This window comes from Nanorana parkeri, unplaced genomic scaffold (assembly GCF_000935625.1).
Source record: "Nanorana parkeri isolate BGI_ZX_2015 unplaced genomic scaffold, ASM93562v1 scaffold847, whole genome shotgun sequence".
NCBI lineage: Eukaryota > Metazoa > Chordata > Amphibia > Anura > Dicroglossidae > Nanorana > Nanorana parkeri.
In genome coordinates this window covers 502,027-529,653 of record NW_017307115.1, presented here as the reverse complement: position 1 = coordinate 529,653, position 27,627 = coordinate 502,027, and the positions used below count along the sequence as shown (strand labels likewise).

The window sequence follows — 27,627 nt, the reverse complement described above, 5'->3', positions numbered from 1 at the left end:
AAAATCCGTTATTTCATATTTCGTAATTCGTGTCAAAATTCAATTCGGATTCGGATTCGTACGAAATACGAAATTTCGTTAGTGGCTGTTATAGTTTCGTAACTGTACGAACATTCGTTATGATGACGTTAAAGAGCAAAATACCTTTGTTAATATTGGAGTCGATGTGGTAGTTGTTTTTTTTATCCGAAATACGAATTCCGTTAACGGATTCCGGATCCGAATTTCGTATTTCGTATTTTAAAAAAAACTACCATCAACTCCAATATAAAATTATAAATGTACTTTGCTTTTTACCTTCAATATAACGGATGTTCGTAACGGAATGAAATTCCGTAACGGAATTTCGTATTTCCTGCCTGTGTATTGTAATGCAACCCTCAGCAGCAGCGGATCCGTATTTCGGATTTAAAAAAAAATCTTGTCATGTTGTTCAACCTCATTTACAGGGGTAATATTAGTTCCCATTTCAAAGAAATTTGGATCCGAAATTCGGAACGGAATTTCGTATTTCGGATATAATTCGGAAAATGCAATTCGGATTCGGATGCTTCCGAAATTCGGAATTTCAGGAAAATTCGTACGAATTTCGATTCGTAACGAAACGAATCGCACATGTCTAGTCCAGAGGGTTGGTGACCCTGAGATACCTGTCGGGGAGACAGAGAGAGACGGTGACCCACGAGGGGGGAAATACTAACAGGCCTTGAGCTGAGGAAAGCCGCGGAGGACTGTATTTCCAGGGAAAGTCCTGGGACTATCACACTGGGAGTGTGTGGGACAGCCAGGTGTAGGTGAGACCCAAACCATATTGTTGTGATGTAAGTCCAATGAACTGTTCTTTTTCGTTTATCATGGACTGTTGACCTTTTTGATGAATAAAGACCGTCCTTTTATGTTAAAGTCGGCTTCAGGAGTGGTCACTTACCGCTTACCATTGTGCTATATTCCCCGAACTATCACATCGTTCACAAGTCTAATTTGTACCAGGTAATGAGTCATTGATATATAAAGAGATGACAGAGATGTCTGCTGTGTTGAAGGAACGTATCGATATATCTTGCTGCACTCCTTACCGTGTAGTAATGGAAACCTGTCTGGTCCAGCTGGGTGCTTGTAATGACCACGGATGGCACCATGCAATAACATGTAGTCCAAGAACGCCACCAGCATAAACGTCAAAAAAGATCAATTTAATGACAAATATTTGTCATTAAATTGATGTTTTTTCACGTTTATACTGGAGTGCTGGTGACGTTCTTGGACTACATGCTGTGTTGAAGGAACACAAAGCTGAAAGTTTTATTTAAAGGTCTCTAATAATTTAATTTATAACACCTTTGTGACTTGAGAGCCCGTTTTATACAATTGTTATTAAAATGTTAATCGTAAAGAAAAATCCACTGAAATAGTTTTTAACTTTCTGCCACCCTTTGTGTACAATAATTAGTGGACAGAGGGATCTAACACACTTAAAAGGAACAATGGATTTTTTTTTTTTAGCTTCCATCATTTTGTAGTTACGGTTTTTAAGGGTTGTAGATTGAAAATTTCATTGGACAGCAAAGTTGGTAGTCAGTAAGGAAAGCTATAGCACATGCAGTAGGTTTTGGTGGGGGAGCAATTGGCCAGAGTCACCACAGTTTGGTAGCAGTGACAACAGGCCAAAATGAAAAAAACACAAGCCACAGGATGCTCTCTTACTCAAAACATCAGAACTTCAGCCCTTGTGTAAGTGGGTAAATATTGGCCGGTGGAATCACAGTTTAATGGCAGTGCAAACAGGTCTTAATTCGAAGACACAAGCCACAGGAAAATATCTTTATAAGTTGCAGCTCTTAGATTTGGGTGGCTAAAAATTGGGACCACAGTTTGATGGCAGCGCCAACAGGCCTAAAAGTAGAGACACATGCCAAAGGGAGGTGTCTTTCTAAAAAAATAGAGCTTTGGCTCTAAGATTTGGATGGCTAAATATTGGCCAGTGGTACCACAGTTAGATGGCAGCACCAAAAGGCTTAAAAGTAGAGGCCACGGAGAGGTGTCTTTCTAAAAATAATGACAACTGTAGTCCTTAGGTAAGCAGGGGTTATATTGGCCAGTAGTATCACAGTTTGAAGGCATCATCAACAGGCCTAAAAGTGAAGACACATGACCCAGTCAGCGATCTGCTGAAAAAATTTAGTGCTACAGCCCTCAGGGTTTGATGAGCAAAATGTTACCAGTAGCAAAGCTGACAGGTCAAACTGTGGTGCTATTGGTTGGGGGGGGGGGGGGGGGAGTTGCCAAGAAAGCGAAAGAGGGGCCAGGAGGCGGCTAAGCTGGTACCAGTCAGCACTATTCATTCTCACGCAGGCTTAAGCAGCAGGGCCAACAGAAGGGACATCTAGGTCTAGATATCTGGTGTTTCATTGTAAATTGAAAAGAGATAAAAAATTAGTTTATGGAGAACTGGACTTTCAGGATGAGGGCAACAATGGGTTTCTGAAGGGATTCATAGGGGGGGAGGGGGGTGTTTACTATAAGTGTAAAGCATGTTCATTTTGCAAGGGAATTTTAACTCAGCTTAGTAAATCTGATGAAAATTCACTATGTTGAGAATACCCAATATGTCCAAGAAAAATGAAAATTAGTCATTTTACATGCATATAATTTGATGATTGACGTCATTACAGCTTTCCCACATTCACTAAGCTACGTGTAAATTCGCTTGCAAAGTGAATATGCTTTACTCTTTCAGTAATTGACCTCTCTATGAATCCCTTCGGCATCCTAGATTCCCACTCTCATGATTACTGCTTTGGTAAATCAAATCCATATTTTTTTATAATTATATTATTTTGTATGTATTCTATTGGGCTTGTCATCTATTTCTGGGATACAGTGAGCGCTACACTCTCTGGGAAAGAGCCGAGATTGCTTGGACCTTGCTTGAAGAGGTTGCGTTCTGCTCATGTTTTTCCCACTCGTCCTGTATTAAGAAGGGAATGTTGTGCAGGGACAAGTCTATAATTGGGCCACTTTACAGAGCGCTGGTTTGGCGGTTTGGCCTCATCTGGAGTATGCGGTCCAGTTTTGGGCACCAGTCCACAGAAAGGATGTTCTTGAGCTGGAAAGAGTCCAGAGGAGGGCAAACAAACTCATTAAGGGGATGGAGGACCAGAGCTATGAGAACAGGCTACTAAATTTAAACATGTTCACGTTGGAAGTAAGGAGATTAAGGGGGGACATGATTTTCATGTACAAAATGTTTAATGGGGATATGCAGCATTAGTAGCAAACTTTTTTCAATTAACTCCATGACAAGGACGAGGGGCCACCACATAAAATTGGTGGAGAAAATATTTCAGCACAAGGGGCGCAAGTGGTTCTTCTCAGTTAGAGCGGTCAGAGTCTGGAACTCGCTGCCACATGCTGTGATTTCAGCTAAGAGTGTGGAATCATTCAAGAAGCGATTGGACGATTTCCTCCGGGACCGTAATATACAAGGGTACAAGTACTCTTAGGAAGGTGATCACATGCGGACATATACACTGAGTGGCCAGATTATTATGACCACCCCATCAGTATTTTGTTGGGCCGCCTCATGACTCCACGAGATGTTGAAAGGTGATGCGAGGAATCTGACACTGCACTGTTGCCCTTCTGTTGTCTTGTACCAGTCTTGCCCCTCCCCCGTTCTGCCCTAACATTGACTAGTCGGTGACGGCCACAATTCGCACGTTCAGACCCAGATTTTCGGCTGACAGTCCGGTCTTTAAACACTTTAACAATGAGCCCCTCTTGAACATTTAACAAATTCTGCTGTTTTGCTGATACTCGCTCCATAGCTCCGAGCGCCAACAATCATCCCGCGTTCAAAGGCTGTTAAATCGCGTTGTTTCCCCGAATCTTCCCAATCACTTCTACTGTCGTGGTAAACAACCTGCTTCCCTATTTATAATGGTCTGGCCCTCTAAGAAACTTCAGTGCGAAATTATAGCTAATTTGCCTACAAACGTCAGGTGGTAATAATAATCTGGCCACTCAGAGTACATTTACACACATTAGTAGAACTATATACATGCATTCAATAGGTTGGACTTGATGGACTTATGTCTTTATTCAACCTCAAATACTATGTAACTATGTAACTCTAGATACCTATGTTTTTGTTTTTTGTTTTTCTTATGAGCACAAGTAATTTAAAGCCTAGAAGCATTTGTTATTTATTAATCCAACACAGTCTAATCTCTGACATACGTATCAAAACTTACATATATTTGGAGTCATTGTGCTTGGGATAAATAGGGAAACAATTAGTGAGAATATATGAAATAGGATTAATTATGCCAAATACATTACGCATTATTTAAGCTAAAACTGAATTTTGTTCACATTTTTTGTCCAATTGTCTGCATTTTTCCAAAAATCTTATCTTGGTATTTATGAAAACTGTTAAAAGCCATGAAAAACACAATAAAAAACATTTTGGTTGGCAAAGCAGTTGGAGAGTTATTGGGAGGTTAACCAATGTATACAGAAACTGCTAAATTTGGACTGGGCATCCAGGTTACAATGACTCCTGGTCATGCGAGGGTTGAGTACATCTATGAGCGACTGACATACATTACATTTTATGGAAGAAGTTACTTCTGAATTAACTTTAAGTGATAATAAGACCTCATAAGTGCCTCCATAAGGTCTTTGTTCCTCAGACTGTAGATCAGAGGGTTAAGTAAGGGGTTAATGAGGGCAGATATGACTGAAAACAGTTTATTTATATTGAACATGTTGCTGGAGGTGGGAACCAAATAAATAAAAATTAAACAGCCATAAAAGATGAAGACCACTGTCAGGTGTGATGTGCAGGTGGAGAATGCTTTCAGCTTTCCATTGTTACTTTGGATTCTGAGAATGGTACTAAAAATACGGACATATGGAAGAAAGGTCAATAGAAAGGCTCCTAATCCAAAACTAGCACCTGCTAAGAATATGACCACCATGTTTATGAAGGGATCAGAACATGTAATTTGAATCAAGTGTGGAAGGTTGCAAAAGAAGTTCTGGATGGAAGTTGGTCTACAAAAGGACAACCTGAGCAAAAGTAATATATCGATCAAAGAGATAGCACATCCTGAAACCCAGACCACAGAGGCTATATGAGCACAGACTGTCCAGGACATAATTTGTTTGTAATGTAGGGGGTGGCAGATGGCAATGTAGCGGTCGTAGGACATAGCTGAAAGCAATGAAAGTTCGGAGCAAGTAAACTAGCCGAGGGGGGCACTTTTCACCCAAAAAAATGGGCTGAAAATCTCGGCTTATACTCGAGTATATACGGTAAATGTTTGCCTCTGTTTAAATGTATCGCCATAAAAGAGTAATAAAATAATCAATCTGAAGAATCATCAAAAGGAAAACACGTACGATGTGCCTACAGTTCACGCTCAGGTTTACATGTAGACATTTGTAAGAGCTGATGATTTGTTTATATAGAATACGATGGCAGTCCCGTAGGTCACTCGGCTGTGTTGTGAGATCGCAAAGCTGAAAGTCTGATTAAAGGTCCCTTAAGATCTCATTTATAACCTTTGTGACTTGAGAATTAAATAATTGGTAATAAATTGTGAATACAAATCCACTGAAATAATTTTTTACTTTTTGTCACCCCTTTTTGTTCAATAGCTATGTGGATAGAGCGATCTAACACACCTTTTAACAGGAACACTGATTTTCCTTTAGCTTCCATCATTTTGTAGTTACGTTTTTTAAGGGCCACGGATTAAAACTTTCATTGGACGGCAAGGCTGATAGTCAATAAGGAAAGCTACAGCAACATAGGTTTTGGTGGGTAAAAATTGTCCAGAGTCACCACAGTTTGGTAACAGTGACAACAGGCCAAAATGAAGAATCACAAGTCACAGGTATCAGTCTTTCTAAAAGCATTAGAGCTTCAGTCCTCAGACTTGTAATGGCATAATATAAATAGGCACCAGTCATTTTAGTCTTTTTACAATTTAGTATACACTCAACAGTAGTAGAGAGAGTTTAAGGATTGCAGGATACCCAAAAAACACAAAAAAGGAGACATATACACTGAGTGGCCAGATTATTATGACCACCCCATCAGTACTTCGTTGGGCCACAAGAGGACTCCACGAGATAACTTCGTTGGGCCGCCTCGTGACTCCACGAGATGTTGAAAGATGATGCGAGGAATCTGACACTGCACTGTTGCCCTTCTGTTGTCTTGTACCAGTCTTGCCCCTCCCCCGTTCTGCCCTAACATTGACTAGTCGCTGACGGCCACAATTCGCACGTTCAGACCCAGATTTTCGGCTGACAGTCCAGTCTTTAAACACTTGCTCTTGAACAGCTGCTCTTGAACATTTAACGAATTCTGCTGTTTTGCTGATACTCGCTCCATGGCTCCGAGCGCCAACAATCATCCCACGTTCAAAGGCTGTTAAATCGCGTTGTTTCCCCGTATCTTCAGAAACAAATCACTTCTACTGTGGTGGTAACCAACCTGCTTCCCTATTTATAATGGTCTGGCCCTCTAGCAACTTCAGCGCCAAATTATAGCTAATTTGCCTGCAAAGGTCAGGTGGTCATAATATTCTGGCCACTCAGTGTATACTGATACAGCTGCACCCCTATACCAGCGATCTTCAAATGGATGCTGAGTGATAGAGCTTTTGTTCTTCAATAAGCTGACAAAAATACCTGAGCCTCTTGACAAAAAAGTCCTTCCTATGCAGTACTGGCAACATCTCTGTCTGGCTCCTCCAGTCACTTCCCAACATGAAGGTCCTCTCTGCGGACAAGTCTCTCCAGATCTGTGCTCCATGTCTGACTTCTTTCTTAGTTTCTTAGGTCCTCAGCACATAGCTCAAGACCAGACCCAACAGCAGTCCTCACATACTGCACCCTCCTAGGTGTAAAACCCCAGGAGCAAGAAGGTTCTTGAAAGGTGCTCCAAAAAATGTACAATATATCAAACAATACCTCTGAACATTGCTCTTCAGGGATTGGGTGGATCAAATATATATTCATAATTTAGCAATTAATCTTTCTACACTTCTCCCAGGAACCTACTTCCAAAAGCAGGTGGAACCTATCAACCCTCCAGGTTTAGAAAAGACATGCAGAACCCAGAAAAATAGATAACAGATTAGGATGACAACAACAACACAAGCTAAATTTAATTAGGTACACCACTGCATAGGGCTGGGTTCCCACATACATATTCATCTTTAACATTCACTGAATGCCCTTTATTGCTTGCTATTTACTGCTTCATGGATCCTCGGGATAACGAGAAGCCCAGGTTACTTCCTGGTTTCTCATTGTTAGCAGTTTAGAGCTTCCACTGTATCAATGTACAGAACACTAAAGGGTCTGGTAGGAATTAGAGGTGGGGGGACCCTACACTCCACCTACCCTCTCCAGGCTACTTTTTATCCCCAAACTCATCCTTGGTCCAGTGCTGGTGGTCATTATTGGGCAGAACAATACTCATATCATTCTACTCATTACCAGTGAACCCAGACTGGCTTTAAATGCCCTGCTAGGGGGTGTGTCATCACACGGGCTGGGCTCACAGTAGTCCAGGACTGAGCGACGCTGACACGTCATTAACCCTGGCCAAGCCTGGAGGAAGAAGAGGACGTGACGTCACTGAATGGGCAAGATGATGGGCAGGAAAGAGTTATATGGTGGGGGGGATGTTGAAATGCTGGAGTTCCACTTCAAGCCCCTGTTCACACCAGGGTGTTTTGTTGCACTTTTTTTTCCGTGCTAAAGACGCATTCAAATCAAAATTCTGAAAACATAAATTTCGGATCAATCTGAATTCTGAATATTGAACTGAGCTGAATTTCAGAAACCGAAAGAAGAAATCCAAATAGAAATGAAACAAAAATGAAAGTTTTAAGCCGTGCACAAGTCTAATTTGTACCAGGTAATGATTCATTGATATATAAAGAGATGGCAGAGACGTTGTCTGCTGTGTTGAATGAACACAAAGCTGAAAGTCTTATATAACCACTTCCTGTCTGCCGATCGTTGAAAGACGGCCGGGCGGGAGTCTACTGGATGCGGGTTGGTGTCTTTAGACGTCCTTCGTGCCCCCACCCGCTCGCGCCCCCTGGTGCGCACAAGCGGGAACCCGCCAGGATTTCCAACGGCCAGCGATGGCCGTTTACATACAAGAGGTCCGGCATCTGTAAAGACGCCCGATAGCTTGTATGATGCAAGTGAGGGTGCGCCCCCCTCTCCTTACGTCTCGTCGCCGTTGCTGTCCCCGCCGCTGTCGTCCCCGCCTCTGCTTCATCAGCTTCTCTGGGGATCCCCAGGTGACATTAGTGGTCTTATAGACCCCTGATGTCTCCATAAAGGGGACCTGTAACTGTAATTTGTTATCACATAGGAGCACCCTTTGTGATAACAATAAAGTTAAGTAAAAAAAAAAAAAAAGTTGCTCACAAAATAAATACAAATTTACACACACAAAACAAAAAGAAACACACAAAATGTTTTAAAAGTCCCCCACCCCCACATAGAAGCGCAAAAATGCGTTACATGCGCCTACACCCAAAAACTGCGATTGCTCCAATTATGCTGCACATGTTACATATCACTGTGAACGTCGGAATGAGAGCAATAATTCTGCCCATCAATCACTGATAACACTACACTGATGAGCGGTAACATCTTTTCAAGCGTCGGCTATGGACAATTTTGGCTATGGTGTTTTTTTGCGATTTCGCAGACACGCGCAATTTTAAGGCTTGACATGTTTGGTGTCTATTTACCCGACGTGACCCTGTCTTTTATATTTTACCAAAACAGTGGGTAAAAATAATTGTTTCTTAAAATAATAAAGGGAAAACCATTTAAAAAAAAATATTTGGTACTTTTTTTGTTATATAAAAAAAAATAAAACCCCCCCCAGTGGTGATTAAATACCACCATCTGTCCCCAAAAAATGGTATAAAATTCATTTCAGTACAGCGTTGCATGACGGAATAAACGTCAATCAAAGTACCGCAGCGCTGAACACTGAAAAATGGCCGGGACAGGAAGGGGGTGTAAACACCCCGGTCAGCGATTGGTTAAAGGTCTCTTATAATTTAATTTATAACACCTTTGTGACTTGAGAGCCCGTTTTATACAATGGTTATTAAAATGTGAATCGTAAATAAAAATCCACTGAAATAGTTTTTTAACTTTCTGTCACCCTTTGTGTACAATAGTTAGTGGACAGGGTGACCTGACACACCTAAAAGGAACAACATTTTTCTTCCATCATTTTGTAGTTACAGTTTTTAAGGGTTGTAGAATGAAAATTTAATTGGACAGCAATGTTGGTAGTCAGTAAGCAATGCTATAGCACATAGGTTTTGGTGGGGGAACAATTGGCCAGAGTCACCACAGTTTGGTAGCGGTGACTGTTGGAACCGATAAAATTGACATCTATGATACAGCTTTGATGCAAAGGTGTTCTTTGATATCCTGAACTGAATCAGCACGTGGCTGTTTGATACGCAAATGAGGACCATCAAAGGGTTCTTGGGGCTGGACACTGATGAATGGAGATCTGCCGGGACTGTCATCTCCTGGGGCAAGCCCGACCCCCTGCTGGAAATGTACTGCCCACACCTGTGTCAGCAAGGAAGCAAACATGCTGGGATGGGGGCGAGGGCATATGATTGAGCCTTCTTTTTGTGTGATCAACTGCACTAACCTAGCTCACAAGCAGGAACAATGGTGACCTTGGTGACCTCTTGGGCAAGACAAGTCTTTCTGGACTCTACAATCAAGAAGGTGGTTCGCTGAGGCCTGCTGGAGAGGAGTGTTCTGAGCATAGAGGAAAAACCCAGGGCTTGTGTGATTGTGAATGATAGAATGGTGTGACTAGCTGAAGGATCTTAACCTCAATTCCTACCCCTACTACCCCCTCCAAACCCCCTTTCCCTTCATTGTAATTAGAATGTATGTATATCCCTATTTGTAAATACACCCTACACTTATTTAAGATTCAGTTGTTCATCAGTAATTTAAGGCGCCCCCAAAGCAGAGCACATTCTACAGTGACAACAGGCCAAAATGAAAAAAAACACAAGCCACAGGATGCTCTCTTGCTCAAAACATCAGAACTTGAGCCGTTGTCTATGAGTGGGTAAATATTGGCCGGTGCAATCACAGTTTGATGGCAGTGCAAACAGGTCTTAATTCGAAGACACAAGCCACAGAAAAATATCTTCATAAAAAAGTAGAGCTTCAACTCTTAGATTTGAGTGGCTACAAATTGGCACCACAGTTTAATGGCAGCGCCAACAAGTAGAGACACATGCCAAAGGGAGGTGTCTTTCTAAAAATAATTATAACTGTAGTCCTTAGGTAAGGAGGGGTTACATTGGCCAGTAGGCATCACTAACAAACCTAAAAGTAAAGACACATGACCCAGTCAGTGATCTCCCTAAAAAAATTGAGTGCTGCAGCCCTCAGGGTTTGATGAGCAAAAATGTACCAGGTGCAAAGCTGACAGGACAAACTGTGGTGCTATTGGGGGGTTGGCAGAGAAGGGAAAGAAGTGCCAGGAGGCGGCTAAGCTGGTACCAGTCAACACTATTCAATATAATGCAGGCTTAAGCAGCAGAGCCAACAGAAGGGACATCTAGGTCTAGATATCTTTTCATTTTGCAAGCAAATTTTTCCCTTAGCTTAGTAAATTTGTTTAAAATTCACTATGTTGAGAATACCCAATATGTCCAAGAAAAATTAAAACGAGTAATTTTGCATGTATATAATTTGATGATTGACGTCATTACAGCTTTCCCACATTCACTAAGCTACGTGTAAATTCCCATGCAAAGTGAATATACTTTACTCTTTCAGTAAATGACCCCTCTATGAATCCCTTCGGCATCCAAGATTCCCACTCTCATGATTACTGCTTTGGTAAATCAAATAATTTTTTATAATTATATTATTTTGTATGTATTCTGTTGGGCTTGTCATCTATTTCTGGGATACAGTGAGCGCTACACTCTCTGGGAAAGAGCCGAGATTGCCTGGACCTCGGTTGAAGAGGTTGCGTTCTCCTCATTTTTTTCCCCGCTAGGCATATCTATGTTTTGTTTTGTTTTCTTAAGAGCACATGTAATTTAAAGCCTAGGAGCATTTGTTAATTGCATTTGTTAAGCATTTGTTATTAATCATTTGTTAATTGCATTTGTTAAGCATTTGTTATTAATCAAACACAGTCTAATCTCTGACATACGTATCAAAACTTACATATATTTGGAGTCATTGTGCTTGGGATAAATAGGGGGAAACAATTATGAAAATATATGAAATAGAATTAATTAGGCCAAATACATTACGCATTATTTAAACTAAAACCTAATTTTTTTTCTCATTTTCCGTCCAATTGTCTGCATTATTCCAAAAATCTTATCTGGGTATTTATGAAAACTGTTAAAAGCCTTGTATGTCCATAAAAGACACATAAAAAAAAACATTTTGGTAGGCAAAGCAGTTAGAGAGTTATTGTGAGATTAACCAATGCATACAGAAACTGCGAAATTTGGACTGGGCATCCAGCTTACGCATGACTCCTGGTCATGCGAGGGTTGAGAACATCTATGAGAGACCGACATTCTTACATTTTATGGAAGAAGTTACTGAAACCTCAAGCCAATTAAAGTTGCCTAGAAATAAAAAAAAATCAGATTTGACAATTTTATTTTCAGCATCAGGCATGAATTAACTTTAAGTGATAATAAGACCTCATAAGTGCCTCCATAAGGTCTTTGTTCCTCAGACTGTAGATCAGAGGGTTAAGTAAGGGGTTAATGAGGGCAGATATGACTGAAAACAGTTTATTTATATTGAACATGTTGCTGGAGGTGGGAACCAAATAAATAAAAATTAAACAGCCATAAAAGATGAAGACCACTGTCAGGTGTGATGTGCAGGTGGAGAATGCTTTCAGCTTTCCATTGTTACTTTGGATTCTGAGAATGGTACTAAAAATACGGACATATGGAAGAAAGGTCAATAGAAAGGCTCCTAATCCAAAACTAGCACCTGCTAAGAATATGACCACCATGTTTATGAAGGGATCAGAACATGTAATTTGAATCAAGTGTGGAAGGTTGCAAAAGAAGTTCTGGATGGAAGTTGGTCCACAAAAGGACAACCTGAGCAAAAGTAAAGTATGGACCGAAGAGATAGCACATCCTGAAACCCAGGCCATAGAGGCCATTTGAGCACAGACTGTCCAGGACATAATTTGTTTGTAATGTAGGGGGTGGCAGATGGCAATGTAGCGGTCGTAGGACATAGCTGAGAGCAATGAAAGTTCTGAGCATGTAAAGGAGAGGTAGAAAAAGAGTTGGGCTAGACAGGCAGGAATGGATATTGACTGGCTTTTTGTGAGCAAGTCAAAGAGCATCCTTGGTGCGGTCACTGATGAATAGGAAACGTCCAGAAAAGCCAAGTTGCCAAGAAAAAAATACATTGGGTTGTGCAGATGGTAGTCAGTGAGGACCAGGAAAAAAATAAGAAGGTTCATGATAAGAGTCATCAGATAGATCAGAAGGAAGAGCACAAAAAGTCCACTCATGGTCAGTGGATGGTCTGATAGACCCACAAGAGTAAGAGAGGTAACCTTTGTTAGATTCTTCATATTATAAATGTTTGCCTCTGTTTAAATGTATCACCATAGAACAGTAATCAAATAATCAATCTGAAGAATCATCAAAAGGAAAACACGTACGATGTGCCTACAGTTCACGCTCAGGTTTACATGTAGACATTTGTACCAGCTAATGATTTATTTATATAGAATATGATGGCAGTCCCGTAGGACACTCGTCTGTGTTGAGAGATCGCAAAGCTGAAAGTCTGATTAAAGGTCCCTTAAGATCTCATTTATAACCTTTGTGACTTGAGAATTAAATAATTGGCAATAAATTGTGAATACAAATCCACTGAAATCATTTAAAACTTTTTGTCACCCCTTTTTGTTCAATAGCTATGTGGGTAGAGCGATCTAACACACCTAAAAGGAACACTGATTTTCCTTTAGTTTCCATCATTTTGTAGTTATGGTTTTTAAGGCCACGGATTGAAAATTTCAGCAGGCAGCAGCAGCAGACAGCAAGGCTGATAGTCAATAAGAAAAGCTATAGCAGCATAGGCTTTGGTGCGTAAAAATTGTCCAGAGTCACCACAGTTTGGTAACAGTTTGACAACAGGCCAAAATAAAGAATCACAAGTCACAGGTAGCAGTCCTTCTAAAAGCATTAGAGCTTCAGTCCTCTGGTATGGGTGGGTATATATTGGCCAGTGGCATCGCAGTCTGATGGCAGTGCAAGCAGGTCTGAATGTGAAGCCACAAGAAGACACAAGCCACAGGGAGGTATCTTATTTAAAAAAAATAGAGCTTCAGCTCTTATATTTGGGTGGCTAAATATTGGCCAGTGGTACCACAGTTTGATGGCAGCACCAAAAGGCTTTAAAGTAGAGACATAAGCCACGGGGAGGTGCCTTTCTAAAAATAATGACAACTGTTGTCTTTAGGTGAGGAGGGGTTAGATTGGCCATTGGCATCACAGTTTGAAGGCAGCACCAACAAGCCTAAACGGGGTGAGACATGCCACAGTCATCAATCTTCCTACAAAAAATTGTGCTGCAGCTTTCCGTCAAGGAGAACAATGAGCAGCACATCACCAAAATCACTCCAAATCTGGTGAGACTAGAAGGCATAGGCAGTAGTGATTTAGGTGATCTCACAGTGCAGATATACAGCTATGAGGCTCAAGTGGGGATGATTTTTGAAGTAGCATTTCGAATACATTTTAAAATGGAGAGTAGAGAAGCAGGGGGCCTATTATGGTCATGGTATAGGGCCCCTTCACACATAGGAAAGCAGGAAGATGCACACCAACGACATCGGATCACACCCAGCTTTATTAAACCTGGACATTATACACTCCAGCCCTACCTTCAACTAATGTTTCACCCGATACAGGCCTGATTGTTAGACTTGTGCGCCGTCAAAAAATATGTTCCGTTTCGGAATATCCGTTATTTCGTATTTCGTAATTCGTATCCGAAACTCAATTCGGATTCGTACGAAATACGAGCAATATGTTTATGGTGGGGTCTGTACATGAAATTTGAAACAAGTGTGGAAGGTCACAGAAGAAGTTGTGGATGGAATTTGGACCCCAGAAGTACAACCGGAACGAACACAGAGTATGAACCAAAGAATAAATACGTGGGAAGACCCAAATCACAACAGCTAAATGACTGCACATCCTCAAGGACATGATTTGTGGGTAATGTAGAGGGCGGCAGATGGCGATGCAATGGTCATAGGACATAGCAGAGAGCAAAAGGAGTTCTGAACAAGCAAAATAGACAAGGAAAAAGACTTGGGCTGTACAGGCAGGAATAGGTATTGATTGGCTTTTACAGTCGAAGAGCATCTTTGGTCCACTCACTGATGAATAAGATATGTCCAGAAAAGCCAAATTGCTAAGAAAAACATACATTGGGTTGTGCAGATGGTAGTCAGTGAGGACCAAGAAGAAAAAAATGAGGTTTATGATGAGAGTCATCAGATAGATCAGAAGGAAGAGTACAAAACGTCCATTCAGGTGGTCTGCTAGACCCACAAGTGTAAGAGTGGTAATCTTGGTGAGATTCATCATATTATTTATTCCTTCTCAGTGTAAATCTATCACTACAGAACAGTAAGGAAACAGGCAGGAATAGGTATTGATTGGCTTTTGGTGACCAAGTCGAAAAGCATTCTTGGTCCGGTCACTGACGAATAAGACATGTCCAGAAGAGCCAAATTGCTGAGAAAAAAATACATGGGGTTGTGCAGATGGTAGTCAGTGAGGACCAAGAAGAAAATTAGGAGGTTTATGATAAGAGTCATCAGATAGATCAGAAGGAAGAGTACAAAGAGTCCATTCATGGTCGGTGGATGGTCTGATAGACCCACAAGAATCAGAACAGCAATCTTTGTGAGATTCTTCATATTATATTTGATATCACTATAGAACAGTAAGGAAAGGAAAACATATATGGAGTGCCCACATTTTAGGTTCAGGTATCCATGTAGACATTTGATCCAGTTGAGGAAAGGTTGGCAGTCCTGCTGGGCAGTCTGCTGTGTTGTAAGAATACAAAGTAAATCTTTAAGTCTTGTTAAATGTCTCTTAAGATTTAATTTAAAACATTTTTGTCACTTGAGAGGCCTGTTTTCTTTATATAAGTAAAAGATATATGCAAAAACATAAAAAAACTTTTACAAAGGGTTTAAACTTACCTGCGCTCCCATCCAAACATCTGAAGAGTCTCGGGCGGCCACAAAGGATCTTGGGGTGGGCGCATGTGCACTTCAGATGTTCGGCCGGGAGACGAGGAGAGACGCAATTATATAGAGCAGTGTGCACCAGCACAGACTCTGTGGGGCATCAAAGAAGAGGAGGACAGAGGAGTCGGCGCTGGATCGGAGACCCACACCAGCACTGGAGGGACAGCTGAAAAGGACTCTAAAGAGGAAGATGATCGGATTAAGAGGCATCATTTAAGGTAAGTCCCTACAGCAGGATTGGGAAGGGGAAACAAAATTCTGACTCTAATGTCACTTTAAGTGAGCTTTTATCCAGCAGACCACCTTTTTTTTTAACAATACAGGTTTACTTTATTGCATTTGCCTGTTCTGTAACCCAATAGTCTTGACAATGACTACTCTACTCTACCCCCTTTTAGTTGCTTTGAATGAGCCAGTAGTTTCTTCAGAGTACTTAAAGTTTTCTTACAGTACGCCTGGTATGTATGTGGGGTAAAGGCATCTCAAATGAATTTGAAACATGTCGCAAATGCATCTTATATTTGCAGACATTCTAAAACCAGCCCAAGAGCAGGGTGATCATTAAGCCTCCTATTGGAATGGATAGGAAATCTATTGCGCATATGTGGCCCAGCCCAGGCACCTCCTGTGAAGATACAGCATGGCTCACAGCAACCCCAGAGCAAATATCTCCAGGGATCTCGGACAAGTGGATGACTCAGAAGACTTGCTGGTGAAGGGGAGCCCTGCAGATAACTTCGCAACAGGCACAGTCATTCTTTAAACAAGCATGTTTAAATTGGTAACACATTGGGAAAAGGCTGCCAAAATAACTGTCTGAAGTATCATTTTATGCAGCAGTAAGACAACTCTTTGTCCAGTTTTTGGAAACTGATTTACAAAGCTGCCCGATTGGGCTGTAAACTGGCCATACTGGGAGCCTGGGTGCAGCACTTTTCTTTAAGGCAAGAGGTTTGTTCACTTCTTCTTTCTGATTGACTGGCAGGCGTAAGGGCTTTTCTACACCACTTGCATTAATATGTGTTCCTGAAGCATTTTTGGGGGACAAGAAATGAAACATTGATTATTGCCTTTTACAGACTTACTTTTCCCATGAGCATATATTGTCCTACAAACCTTTCCATGTTTCCACTCTCACATATGTGTGTATAGTGTTTCATTATTATCTTCTCTTAGCGTCTCTTTTATGTATTTTTATTCTCCCTCTTACCCCAGGCAAAATGAATGACACAAAGAGCTTTTTATATTTTAATTATTATTGTTATTATTAAAGTATTTTTTGTTGGTTATGCTATAATAAATAAAACAATGACACAATCATTGTTTTATTTATCATCTTTTTTACTTTGTTTTTTGAATTTGGGATATTTAGAGTAGTTATATTAGGGCAGAGTGATTGTGGATTTTATTTATACGGTGTGGTGCATTTTATACAGCAGTACACCTTCTGCTTTAGTAGGATAATGTAATATAGGTGGGTAGGATTAAGACGGGGAGCGCAGATATATTGAGGAAAGTGTTTTTAAATATAGGTATCTTCATAAAGAAGTGACAATATTCTTCTTTCGGAAAATTCATAATTGTTAATTTCCTTGGTCCAAGGTGAAGTTGGTTATTCCCAAAATCATTGAATGACTAGTTTAGATCCTGCACTAATGAAGGTTAGAAAACAGTTTTTCTTAAGTGAATGGTAATTTGTAGACATGTGCGATTCGTTTCGTTCGGACGAAATTTCGGAAATTTGTAGATACGGAGCATCCAAATTTCCGAAATATAACATATACGAAAGCATCCGAAAGCATCCGAAAGCATACGAATCCGAAATTTCGAATCCGAAATTTCGGATTTGGAACGAATTTCGTCCAAATCCTGTGCGTGCGCTGTGTTAACATTTAAACGGATAAAAACAAATAAAGAGAAGGATTTTAATGTCCCTTTAATAGTAAAGACTAGAGCACAGCAACCAGAAATGACAAATGTGGCAATTTTGCTACCCCACCTCAAGTTGAATTTTTGGGAATTCGTCCGAATTCCGAAACCGAATCCGAATTCCGAATCCGACGCGAATTACGAATCAGATCTGAATACGAATCCGATTCCCGAAACAAAACACATATAGGATCCGAAATCCAAAAACAAAATAAACGAAATCCGAAACGAAACAAAACACATTTTTAGCCACTGCACATGTGTAGTAATTTGTATCTAAATCTTGTCATGAATTGGTTCAGTTTTTGGAGGGATTTAAACTCCTCATGAATGCTGCCTTAAGGTCTGCATTCCTCAGGCTGTAGATCAGAGGATTAAGCAAAGGGTTAATGAGAGCATACATGACTGAGAACAGTTTGTTCATACTAAACATATTGCTGGAGGTGGGAACCAAGTATATAAAAATTGCGGAGCCGTAGAAGATGAAGACCACCGTGAGATGTGAGGTGCAGGTGGAGAAAGCTTTCAGCTTTCCAGCTTTGCTGGGGATTCGGAGAACGGTACTGAAAATCCGGACATATGGAAGAAATGTGGAAAGAAAGGCTGCTAGTGAGACACTGCCGCCCATTGTGAAGACAAGCAATATGTTTATGGCGGGGTCTGTACATGTAGTCTGGAACAAGTGTGGAAGGTCACAGAAGAAGTTGTGGATATAATTTGGACCACAGAAGGACAACCGGAGCAAACATAGAGTATGAACCATGGCATAAATAAATGCAACGACCCAAATCACAACAGCTATATGACTACATACCCTCAAGGACATAATTTGTGGGTAATGTAGAGGGCGGCAGATAGCGATGTATCGGTCATAGGACATAGCAGAGAGCAAAAGGAGTTCCGAGCAAGCAAAATAGAGAAAGAAAAAGACTTGGGCTGTACAGGCAGGAATAGGTATTGATTGGCTTTTGGTGACCAAGTCGAAAAGCATTCTTGGTCCGGTCACTGACGAATAAGACATGTCCAGAAGAGCCAAATTGCTGAGAAAAAAATACATGGGGTTGTGCAGATGGTAGTCAGTGAGGACCAAGAAGAAAATTAGGAGGTTTATGATAAGAGTCATCAGATAGATCAGAAGGAAGAGTACAAAGAGTCCATTCATGGTCGGTGGATGGTCTGATAGACCCACAAGAATCAGAACAGCAATCTTTGTGAGATTCTTCATATTATATTTGATATCACTATAGAACAGTAAGGAAAGGAAAACATATATGGAGTGCCCACATGTTATGCTCAGGTATCCATGTAGACATTTGATCCAGTTAATGACTTATATATATATATATATAAAATGTTGGCAGTCCCGCAGGGAAGTCTGCTGTGTTGTAAGAATACAAAGCCTTAAGTCTTCTTAAATGTCTCTTAAGATTTAATTTAAAACACCTTTGAGACCTTTTTATATAAATAAGATTATAGTTATTAAAATATCCATTGAATAAAAATACACTGAAATTCCATGTTTGATTACCAAATATTGGGCAAAGAAGATGAGTAAAAAGCACTGGAAAAACAATCACTGCTTTTCCTTTAGCTTCAGTTATTTTGTCATTACATTTTGCAAATACAAAAAGGTAGATGATGAAAATGGGTATTAAATAAGTCAGAGGACCACAAAAAGTTGACTGATGATCCGTGGACAGAGTCTATTGGGGGGAATGCCAGGGTCCTGAAAGACTCCCAGGAATCAATGGGATGTGGAAATGCTGAAAGTCAGTATTTGGGCAGGAATTTTTGGAGCCTCAAGGTCTGTTATGAGGACATGGAATGCAATGAGAAAAGCACCAGCTTGTACCTTAAGTGGCCCTCTATCCAGCAGGCCACCTTGGCTAAACACATTTTTGTTTTACAATACAGGTTTAGTGGATGTGCCAGGTATATAAACCCATTGGTCTTAAGCAAAAACTCTACTATACCTCCTTTACCACATATGAGCCAGTAACCTAATTTACTGGTCACAAACTATGTTGGCTCAGACAGCTCCATTTCTTCTCACTGAGCCAGAGTGCCTTGGCAAATTGTGCATGTGTAGTAGATTCTCCAGAGCACTTTAAGCCGTCTAGCAAATGAGTAATAAGCAAAAAACACAAAGTTGTGCTCCTGTAATGCTCATGAGATATTGTAGCATGAAAAGTCCATTCAAATTATGTTAGTAAGTAGCCTCAGGCGAAGGACAGTGCTTCCAAATCCAGCTTTGCAGTTTTTGAAGACGCAGAGAGGAGTGTTCATAGAAGCTATAAAGCATAAACAGAAGAGCTCATCAGCGTAGTGTAGCAAGTCTCCTTTATTATAAAAATCTATGACAATTGGAAGTGTTGCAAAATCAGAGGAGTAAATCAGTTGTCCCAACCGTCTCCAACAATGACAGGATGATTAGACTCTATGGATAGAGTCGGAGGTCCGCTCTGAAGGTGGTACCAATACATACCTTTTGCCAGTCTTCCATTCCAGTGTTTGAATTTTATTGGATTTGTATAATAAAGGAGATTTGCTAGACAATGCCAATGCACTCTTGTGAAGACTTAAAGCCTTCCTCCTGCATGCCTGGTATATATGTAGGGTAAAGGCATCTCAATTGAATCTGAAATGCATCTCAAATATTTTCTCTGTGAAAACATTCTAGGACCGGTCTCAGAGTGGGCTGATTATTGAGTTTCCTAAAGAAATGAATGGGAAATCTACTGTGCATGGGTGGCCTAGTGGATACTGTGCATCACCCAGCGGCCCCAGAGAGTATATATCTATGGATCTGTAACTGGATGAGTATAAAGACTTGTTGGTGAAGGGGGGAGGCTGCATTTATATGGCACCCTTACTAAAAGTACAGTAATCCTTTAATCAACTAACATCTAATCTGTCATTTTATGCAGAGATAAGACACATTTTTATTATTGGATGATTATATTTTCATATCAATATTAGTTTAGCCAACATATTTACAAAGTAGACCCATTTGTCTTTAAGCTAGCCAACATGGGAGCTTAGGTGCTCTTTCCAGAAGGCAAGTGGTATGTCCTCTTCCAAAGAGTTTTTTTTTCGTACTGGATTCCATTGGGGGAGATTTCTTTTCACATCCTGTCCAGGAGACGCAACAGAAAGAAAAAGGAAATCTCCAAGTCAAGGGAATTCCCCTCTTATACCATTGTCACTCAAACAGGTATAACCATAGAAAGATTTGCCTTCATTTCCCTTTCTGGTAACAGTTTTAACTTTTTGTATTTCTCATCACTCCATATAGTATGACAAAGCTTTCATTGCTAAAGTATACGAACACCCTTGGAATCTAAACTGGACCATTACCCTGGAGATCATGGGGTCCCTACTGTAAAGTATCCAAACTTTGGATACAAGTAAGCAACCTCATTCACTTTCTTATTCCATTTGAGGGTTTACTCAACAAACCCATCCCTGTCCTTTTCTGCACAGAACAGCTACTTGTTAAACATATATGATCACATTGACCAAGCTCTTGATAGTCAGAGCCTGGAAATCCCGGGCCTCAAAATTTGAAACTTTTAAAACAGACTCGATGGCAATTTGTTTAATGAAAAATTATCAACAATTTTAAAGAACCCCCATGAAAAATGTCTCCTTCTTTCCCTTTTTTTCCATCTCTCCCCTGCCCTCTGTTGCCCCCACTCTTCTCTGTCCTTCTGCCCTTTTCTTTCACACTTATTTGCGCATTAGGACTAAACACCCTCCTGTTTCTACTAATCATTCTATCTGTGACCAGGTCCAATATAAGTCTCAGCTATAAGTCTATGGTGGAAACAATAAAAAAAACCCTGCTTCTATCCCTTTTATACTTTTGTACTGGTATTTCCATACTGTGACATTTGTAAACAATTGCTTCTCTTAGTTGACTCTTGAGCACTTGAGCATCAGAAATGGACTACAAAGAAATAGAAGAAGGTGGCCTGGTCTGATAAATCACATTTTCATGTTGATGATCGGGTGTGTGTGTGTTACCTGGGGAAGAGAGGGCACCAGGATGTACTATAGGAAAAAGATAAGCCGATGGGGTCAGTGTGATGCTTTGGGCAATGTTCTGCTGGGACTACTCGGGTCCTGCCATTCATGTGGATGTTACTTTGACACATACCACCTACCTAAACATTGTTACTGACCAAGTACACCCCTTCATGGAAACGGTATTCCCTGATGGCAGTGACCTCTCTCAGCAGGATAATGCGCCCTGCCACACTGCAAAAACAGTTCAGGAATGGTTTGAGGAACACAACAACAAGTCTGAGGTGATGACTTGGCCTCCAAATTGTCCAGATCTCAATCCAATCGATCATCTGTGGGATGTGCTGGAAGAACAAGTCCGATCCATGGAAGCCAATCACCTCACAACTTACAGAACTTACAGGACCTGCTACTGACGGCTTGTTCATGCACATACATACAAACATACATACACATACGTGGTCCAGACACATACCAGAGATAGAATAACAATTTCAGGTCCGTTATTTTAATGTAACTCTGAATTAATGGGTTGTAACAGTTTTGAATGCATTGTCTATCTGCAGTTTGGGGTACTGTATTTGTTGCCTGTTTGCAAGCACATGCTTTTTAGCCTAGAAATATTTGTCAATTATTAGTCCAATCTTTTTTAACACATGGGCGATGGCTCTGCTGTACAATAATATTGTCCTCTATTCAAGCATTATACCTTGCTAAAGGATCCCAAACAATAGTGAGACACCTCATCCACAACAAATCAGGGGTAATAAAAGGAGCATATCGTAATCTTCTTGTACAGAAATTAGTGCAATCCCCACCTAGATGACAAAAATATTCCAACAGTAAACAATTCCTTTATGTGAAGTGGTTAATTAATGTTCATAGCGCATCAAACTTCAATCCCAGTGATATATATAAAAAAAATATATTGTCCTAGGCCAGTCAAAGATTTAAAGCTATTGAATAAGAAAATGTATAACATCTACAATATATACAATGTTTCTTGTTTGTGTAGAATACAAAACCTTCACATATTTGCAGTCTTTTTACTCAGGATAAATTAGAAAGAAAACAGTTAAAATATATGAGATAATATTAATTATGTAAAATCTGTTAATTTACTAAACTAAAAATGCAAATTGAATTGCTTTTTTTATTTGTTAGCTTTTTATATAAAAAAAACTGAGCTGAGTATTTATGAAAACTGTGCCAGTTAAAAGCTTTATGTGTCCTTAAAAAAACCAAACATGTAAAACACATTTTGGTAGGAAAAACAGTCAAAGAGTTCATGTGAGGTTAACCAATGCATTCTGAAACTGCTACATTTGGACTGGGCATACAGGTTACAATGACCCCTAGTCATGAAAGAGTACATCTATGAGCTCCCGACATTTTTACATTTTATGAAAGGAGTTATTGACACCTCTAGTCAACTTAAAATATACAAGAAACAAAATTTTTTTAAAATTTTACAACTTTATTTTCAGCATCAGGCTTGAACTAACTTCAAGTGAGAATTCAACCCCATAAGTGCCTGTAACGGATCCCCGCCATCTGCGCATGCGCAACCTGCACGTTCCCGCACTGCTCGGGAACGCGCCATTCCGCGCATGCGCAGAAGAGGTAGGTTACCAGCACGAAAATGCGCCATAGCCGTGCACAGGAAATGACATCACTGGCCTTATATAAACCCAGCAGCAGTACCACCATGTTGCTGGTTTATCGTCAGTTAATCCTTGTTCCAGTCTTTTGTGTTATCTTGCTAGATCCTTGTGACCCGGACTTCCTCGACAAACCTTGAATTCTGCCTGCCTTGACCACGGAACTGTTATTTGACCATTCTTCTGCCTGACCCCTTTTGTACTGGAATTGCCCGCTTGGAACCTGACCTCGGCTCGTCTCATAGGATTACGGCTTGCACGGTGCTCAACACCACTGGCATTCCTGCCACTTGCCTCTTGTCCTAGGTCGGTCAAAGATTTAAATCTATTGGATGGAATTTTTTTTTAATAATATCTAGAATATACACACTTGTTTCTCGATCATACAATACAGTTTACACTGGGGGGCCATGGAGGTGATTGGAACATCTGAATCCAATGATTTGGAGGGGTGTCCCAATACTTTTGGCAATATAGTGTAAGTATGATAACCTACACATACTGCAAATCCTTGTGCTCATGATAAATAAGAGAAAATTATTTAGCTAAACTATTTGAAATAGTATTAATTATGCAAAATAAATGAATTAAACTAAAAGTGCATTATTTTCCACATATTGATAAGCTTTTAATAGAAAATATAAGCTGGGTATTCATGAATACTGCATGTCGGGTAAAAACCTTGTATGTCCATAAAAAAACTGTAAAAATATTTTGTTAGGCAAAACAGTCACAGAGTTTAACTATGCCCAGTCCAAATGTATCAGTTTCAGTATTCATTAATGCATACTGAAACTGATACATTTGGACTGGGCATACAGGTTACAATGAATGACATGAAAGGGTTGAGTGTAACTAAAAGCGGCCGACATGTTTACCTTTTATGAAAAATGTTACAGAAACCTCTAGTAAATTGAAAATTGCCTAGAACCACAAAAGTGTCAAATTTTACATTTTGTTTATTTTCAGCATCAGGCATGAATTAACTTTAAGTGATAATAAGACCTCATAAGTGCCTCCATAAGGTCTTTGTTCCTCAGACTGTAGATCAGAGGGTTAAGTAAGGGGTTAATGAGGGCAGATATGACTGAAAACAGTTTATTTATATTGAACATGTTGCTGGAGGTGGGAACCAAATAAATAAAAATTAAACAGCCATAAAAGATGAAGACCACTGTCAGGTGTGATGTGCAGGTGGAGAATGCTTTCAGCTTTCCATTGTTACTTTGGATTCTGAGGATAATACTAAAAATACGGACATATGGAAGGAAGGTCAATAGAAAGACTGCTAATCCAACACCAGCACCTGCTAAGAATATGACCACTATGTTTAGAAAGGGATCAGAACATGTAATTTGAATCAGGTGTGGAAGGTTGCAAAAGAAGTTCTGGATGGAATTTGGTCCACAAAAGGACAACCTGAGCAAAAGTAAAGTATGAACCAAAGAGATAGAACATCCTGTAACCCAGGCCATAGAGGCCATATGAGCACAGACTCTCCAGGACATAATTTGTGTGTAATGTAGGGGGCGGCAGACAGCAATGTAGCGGTCGTAGGACATAGCTGAGAGCAAGAAAATTTCTGACAAAGTAAAGGAGATGTAGAAAAAGACTTGAGCTAGACAGGCAGGAATGGATATTGATTGGCTTTTTGCGACCAAGTCAAAGAGCATCCTTGGTGTGGTCGCCGATGAACAGGAAATGTCCAGAAATGCCAAATTGGCAAGAAAAAAATACATTGGGTTGTGCAGATGGTAATCAGTGAGGACCAAGAAGAAAATAAGAAGGTTCATGATAAGAGTCATCAGATAGATCAGAAGGAAGAGCACAAAAAGTATATTCATGGTCAGCGGATGGTCTGATAGACCCACAAGATTAAGAGAGGTAACCTTTGTTAGATTCTTCATATTATTAATTTCTGTCCCTCTGTTTAAATGTACCACCATAGAAGAGTAATAAAATAATCAATCTGAAGAATCATCAAAAGGAAAACACATACAATGTATCTACAGTTCACGCTCAGGTTTACATGTAGACTTTTGTAAGAGCTGATGATTTGTTTATATAGAATATGATGGCAGTCCCGTAGGACACTCGGCTGTGTTGTAGGTACACAAAGCTGAAAGTCTGATTAAAGGTCTCCTGAGATCTCATTTATAACACCTTTGTGACTTGAGGGCCCTTTTCATAGAATTGTTATTAAAATTTGAATTGTGAATAAAAATACAATCAAATCATTTTTAACATTTCGTCACCCATTTTGTTCAATAGCTACGTGGGCAGAGGGATCTAATACACCTACAGAGGAACTTCACCCTTATCTTTGAAATGACAACAAAGAACCCTTTAGAAATGTTTAATAATGACAATCTGCAAACAGATACTTCTAGATAATGGCCGGCTTTGTATTCTTTGCATACCTTATTTCTCTAAATGCCGAAAGTGCCATTTTTGTGCAGATATATCGGCGCATCCCAGGTTCCTTTCCTCCCCACTGGGCGCTGCTCTGTGTCCCAGCGGGGAGGAGAGAAAGTGTGGCAGCCGGCCGAGCGCTGCTGGAGGAGAGTGCTGTGAGCGGTGTCTCTCCTCCCACACTGCTCTGGCAGGGCGGTGTGTGGGCGGAGACAGCCCACGCTGTCACAGGAGGCTGAGCTCTCCTCCCTACTCCGCTCGCTCTGCCTCCTGTGACAGCGTGTCATGAAGGAGAGCGGGTGATCAGTGATCAGTGATCGCTAAGTGTTTGTAGATAATTGAGGACATGGTATGTTTACTTTATCCTCAATTATGAAGGAATGGGAAGTGATCTACATCCCCTCCTGTTCATTCTTGATTGTGGTTATAGTAAACATACTCTGTCCTCATGTTATCAATGAACAGGAACACTCAGAGGATTCCTGTTCATTGATAACTGGGGGTGCAGAAAAAGAGATTGAGAACTTTGTGTCATCAATCTCTTTTACTATTTTAAAAGGGAAATATCAGGGGTCTGTTTAGACCCCCAAAATTTCCCCCGAAGCCCCTAAGAGTAAAATAAAAACATTTTTCGGTTTCGGCCTGACAATTTTTTAATTTCGGTTTCGTTTCAGTTTTGGAATTTCCATTTCGGTGCACCTCTACAAATGAATATATCTCCCTTTACTTCCTGGAACTCTGGCACATGTGACTATGACATGTGACCATGCGCATCATCTCAGGGGAAGATAATACCTTTCCCTGAGATCTCGTGAGATTACAGATGAGATTTCCCAGCAATGCTCTGCTGATGTAACCTTCCCAGGATGCAACGCTTGGGCAGGATTACACCAATTGTGGACCAGGAAGTAGAGAAACACTAATTGTAAGTAAAATAAAAATGTGTTTATTTATCTAATGAATGTAAGATGATTTCATATCATCATGCAGAGCTACATGCTGGGGGGGGGGGGGGGGTTTCTTAGTGAAAGGGGGTAAAGGTAAAGGAACACTGTCTTTTTTTAATTTATTTACATTCCATTTTCAATTTAATTCCAGTTACAGTTTTTAAGGGCTACTGATTGAAACTTTCATTGGACAGCGGGTTGCATAGTCAGGATGGAAAGCTACAGCCTCCAGGGTTTGGTTTGTAAGTATTGGCCAGGGTCACCACAGTTTGGTAGCAGTGACAACAGGCCAAACTGAATAAACACAAGGCACAGGTGGGTGTCTTCCTAAAAACATTAGAACTTCAGCCCTCAGGTATGAGTGGGTAAATATTAGCCAGTGACATCACAGTTTAATGGCAGTGTAAACAGGTCTAAATGTGAAGACACATGCCACAGGGAGGCATCTTTATAAAAACAATTGGGAGGCAAAAAACTGTCAAGTGGTACCATAGTTTGATGGCAGCACCAGCAGAGCCGCATGACATAGGCAGCAATCTTCCTAAAAAAAGTAATGTACCGCAGCCCTTAGATTTTGGTGGGTAAAAATTTACCAATAGCACCACAATTTGTCACCAGCAACAACAGGTCACTCTGTGGTGTTACTGGTGGTGGTGGGGAACTAACAGGTCAACCTGTGGTGCTACTGGTGGTGGTGGTGGTGGTGGGTTGGGTAGTTGGCAGGAAAGGGAAAGAAGTAATGGAAAGCGGTGCCAGGAGGTGTTTATGCTTGTACTTGGCAGTACTAGTAATTCTCACACAGGCTTAAGCAGCAGAGCCAACAAAATTGACCTGTATCTAGTGTTTCTTTGTAAATGGAATGGAAATTTTGCAAATTTAAATTTAAGGCTAGTTTCTGGAGAATTGGACTCTCAGGATGAGCACAACAATGGTCTCCTCCACAGAGTGATCGAGGTAATAAAATGGTTGCATCTCCCACCAAATGCGTTATCCCCTCAAACATCAGTGGAGTCCCCCTGGATGCATTCCTGCAGTGAACAATATATTTATGCAATATTGTGCCGAGCTGAAAAAACAATCAAATATAAACAGTGAAATATACAACAATGGTTATAGGCCGAACTCAAACCACATAACATACACAGTGAGATAAAGGCCGAAACGAATCAAACGATGCACTGCAGATAGCGGATCAAATAATGCGATGCAACGTGTACAGACCACACGAGCAGTCCTCTGAAGCAGACTTTGTAGTGTGCAGGACAACAGA

General features: G+C 40.5%; 3 protein-coding genes across 3 annotated transcripts; all 3 read right to left on the bottom strand.

Moving 5' to 3' along the window:
• Window positions 1-11,740: 11,740 nt before the first annotated feature.
• LOC108794406 (olfactory receptor 5V1-like) lies at window positions 11,741-12,613 on the bottom strand. Its single transcript, XM_018565433.1, has one exon. It carries the CDS (start codon window positions 12,611-12,613, stop codon window positions 11,741-11,743), a length of 873 nt encoding a protein of 290 aa, XP_018420935.1.
• Window positions 12,614-17,609: 4,996 nt separating this feature from the next.
• Window positions 17,610-18,473, bottom strand: LOC108794404 (olfactory receptor 1468-like). Its single transcript, XM_018565432.1, has one exon. It carries the CDS (start codon window positions 18,471-18,473, stop codon window positions 17,610-17,612), a length of 864 nt encoding a protein of 287 aa, XP_018420934.1.
• A 1,034-nt stretch (window positions 18,474-19,507) lies between these two features.
• On the bottom strand, window positions 19,508-24,842 carry LOC108794403 (olfactory receptor 1J2-like). Its single transcript, XM_018565431.1, has 2 exons — window positions 24,305-24,842; window positions 19,508-19,602 (listed from the first exon to the last, which is right to left on the bottom strand). Exons 1-2 carry the CDS (start codon window positions 24,840-24,842, stop codon window positions 19,508-19,510), a joined length of 633 nt encoding a protein of 210 aa, XP_018420933.1.
• Window positions 24,843-27,627: the final 2,785 nt, after the last annotated feature.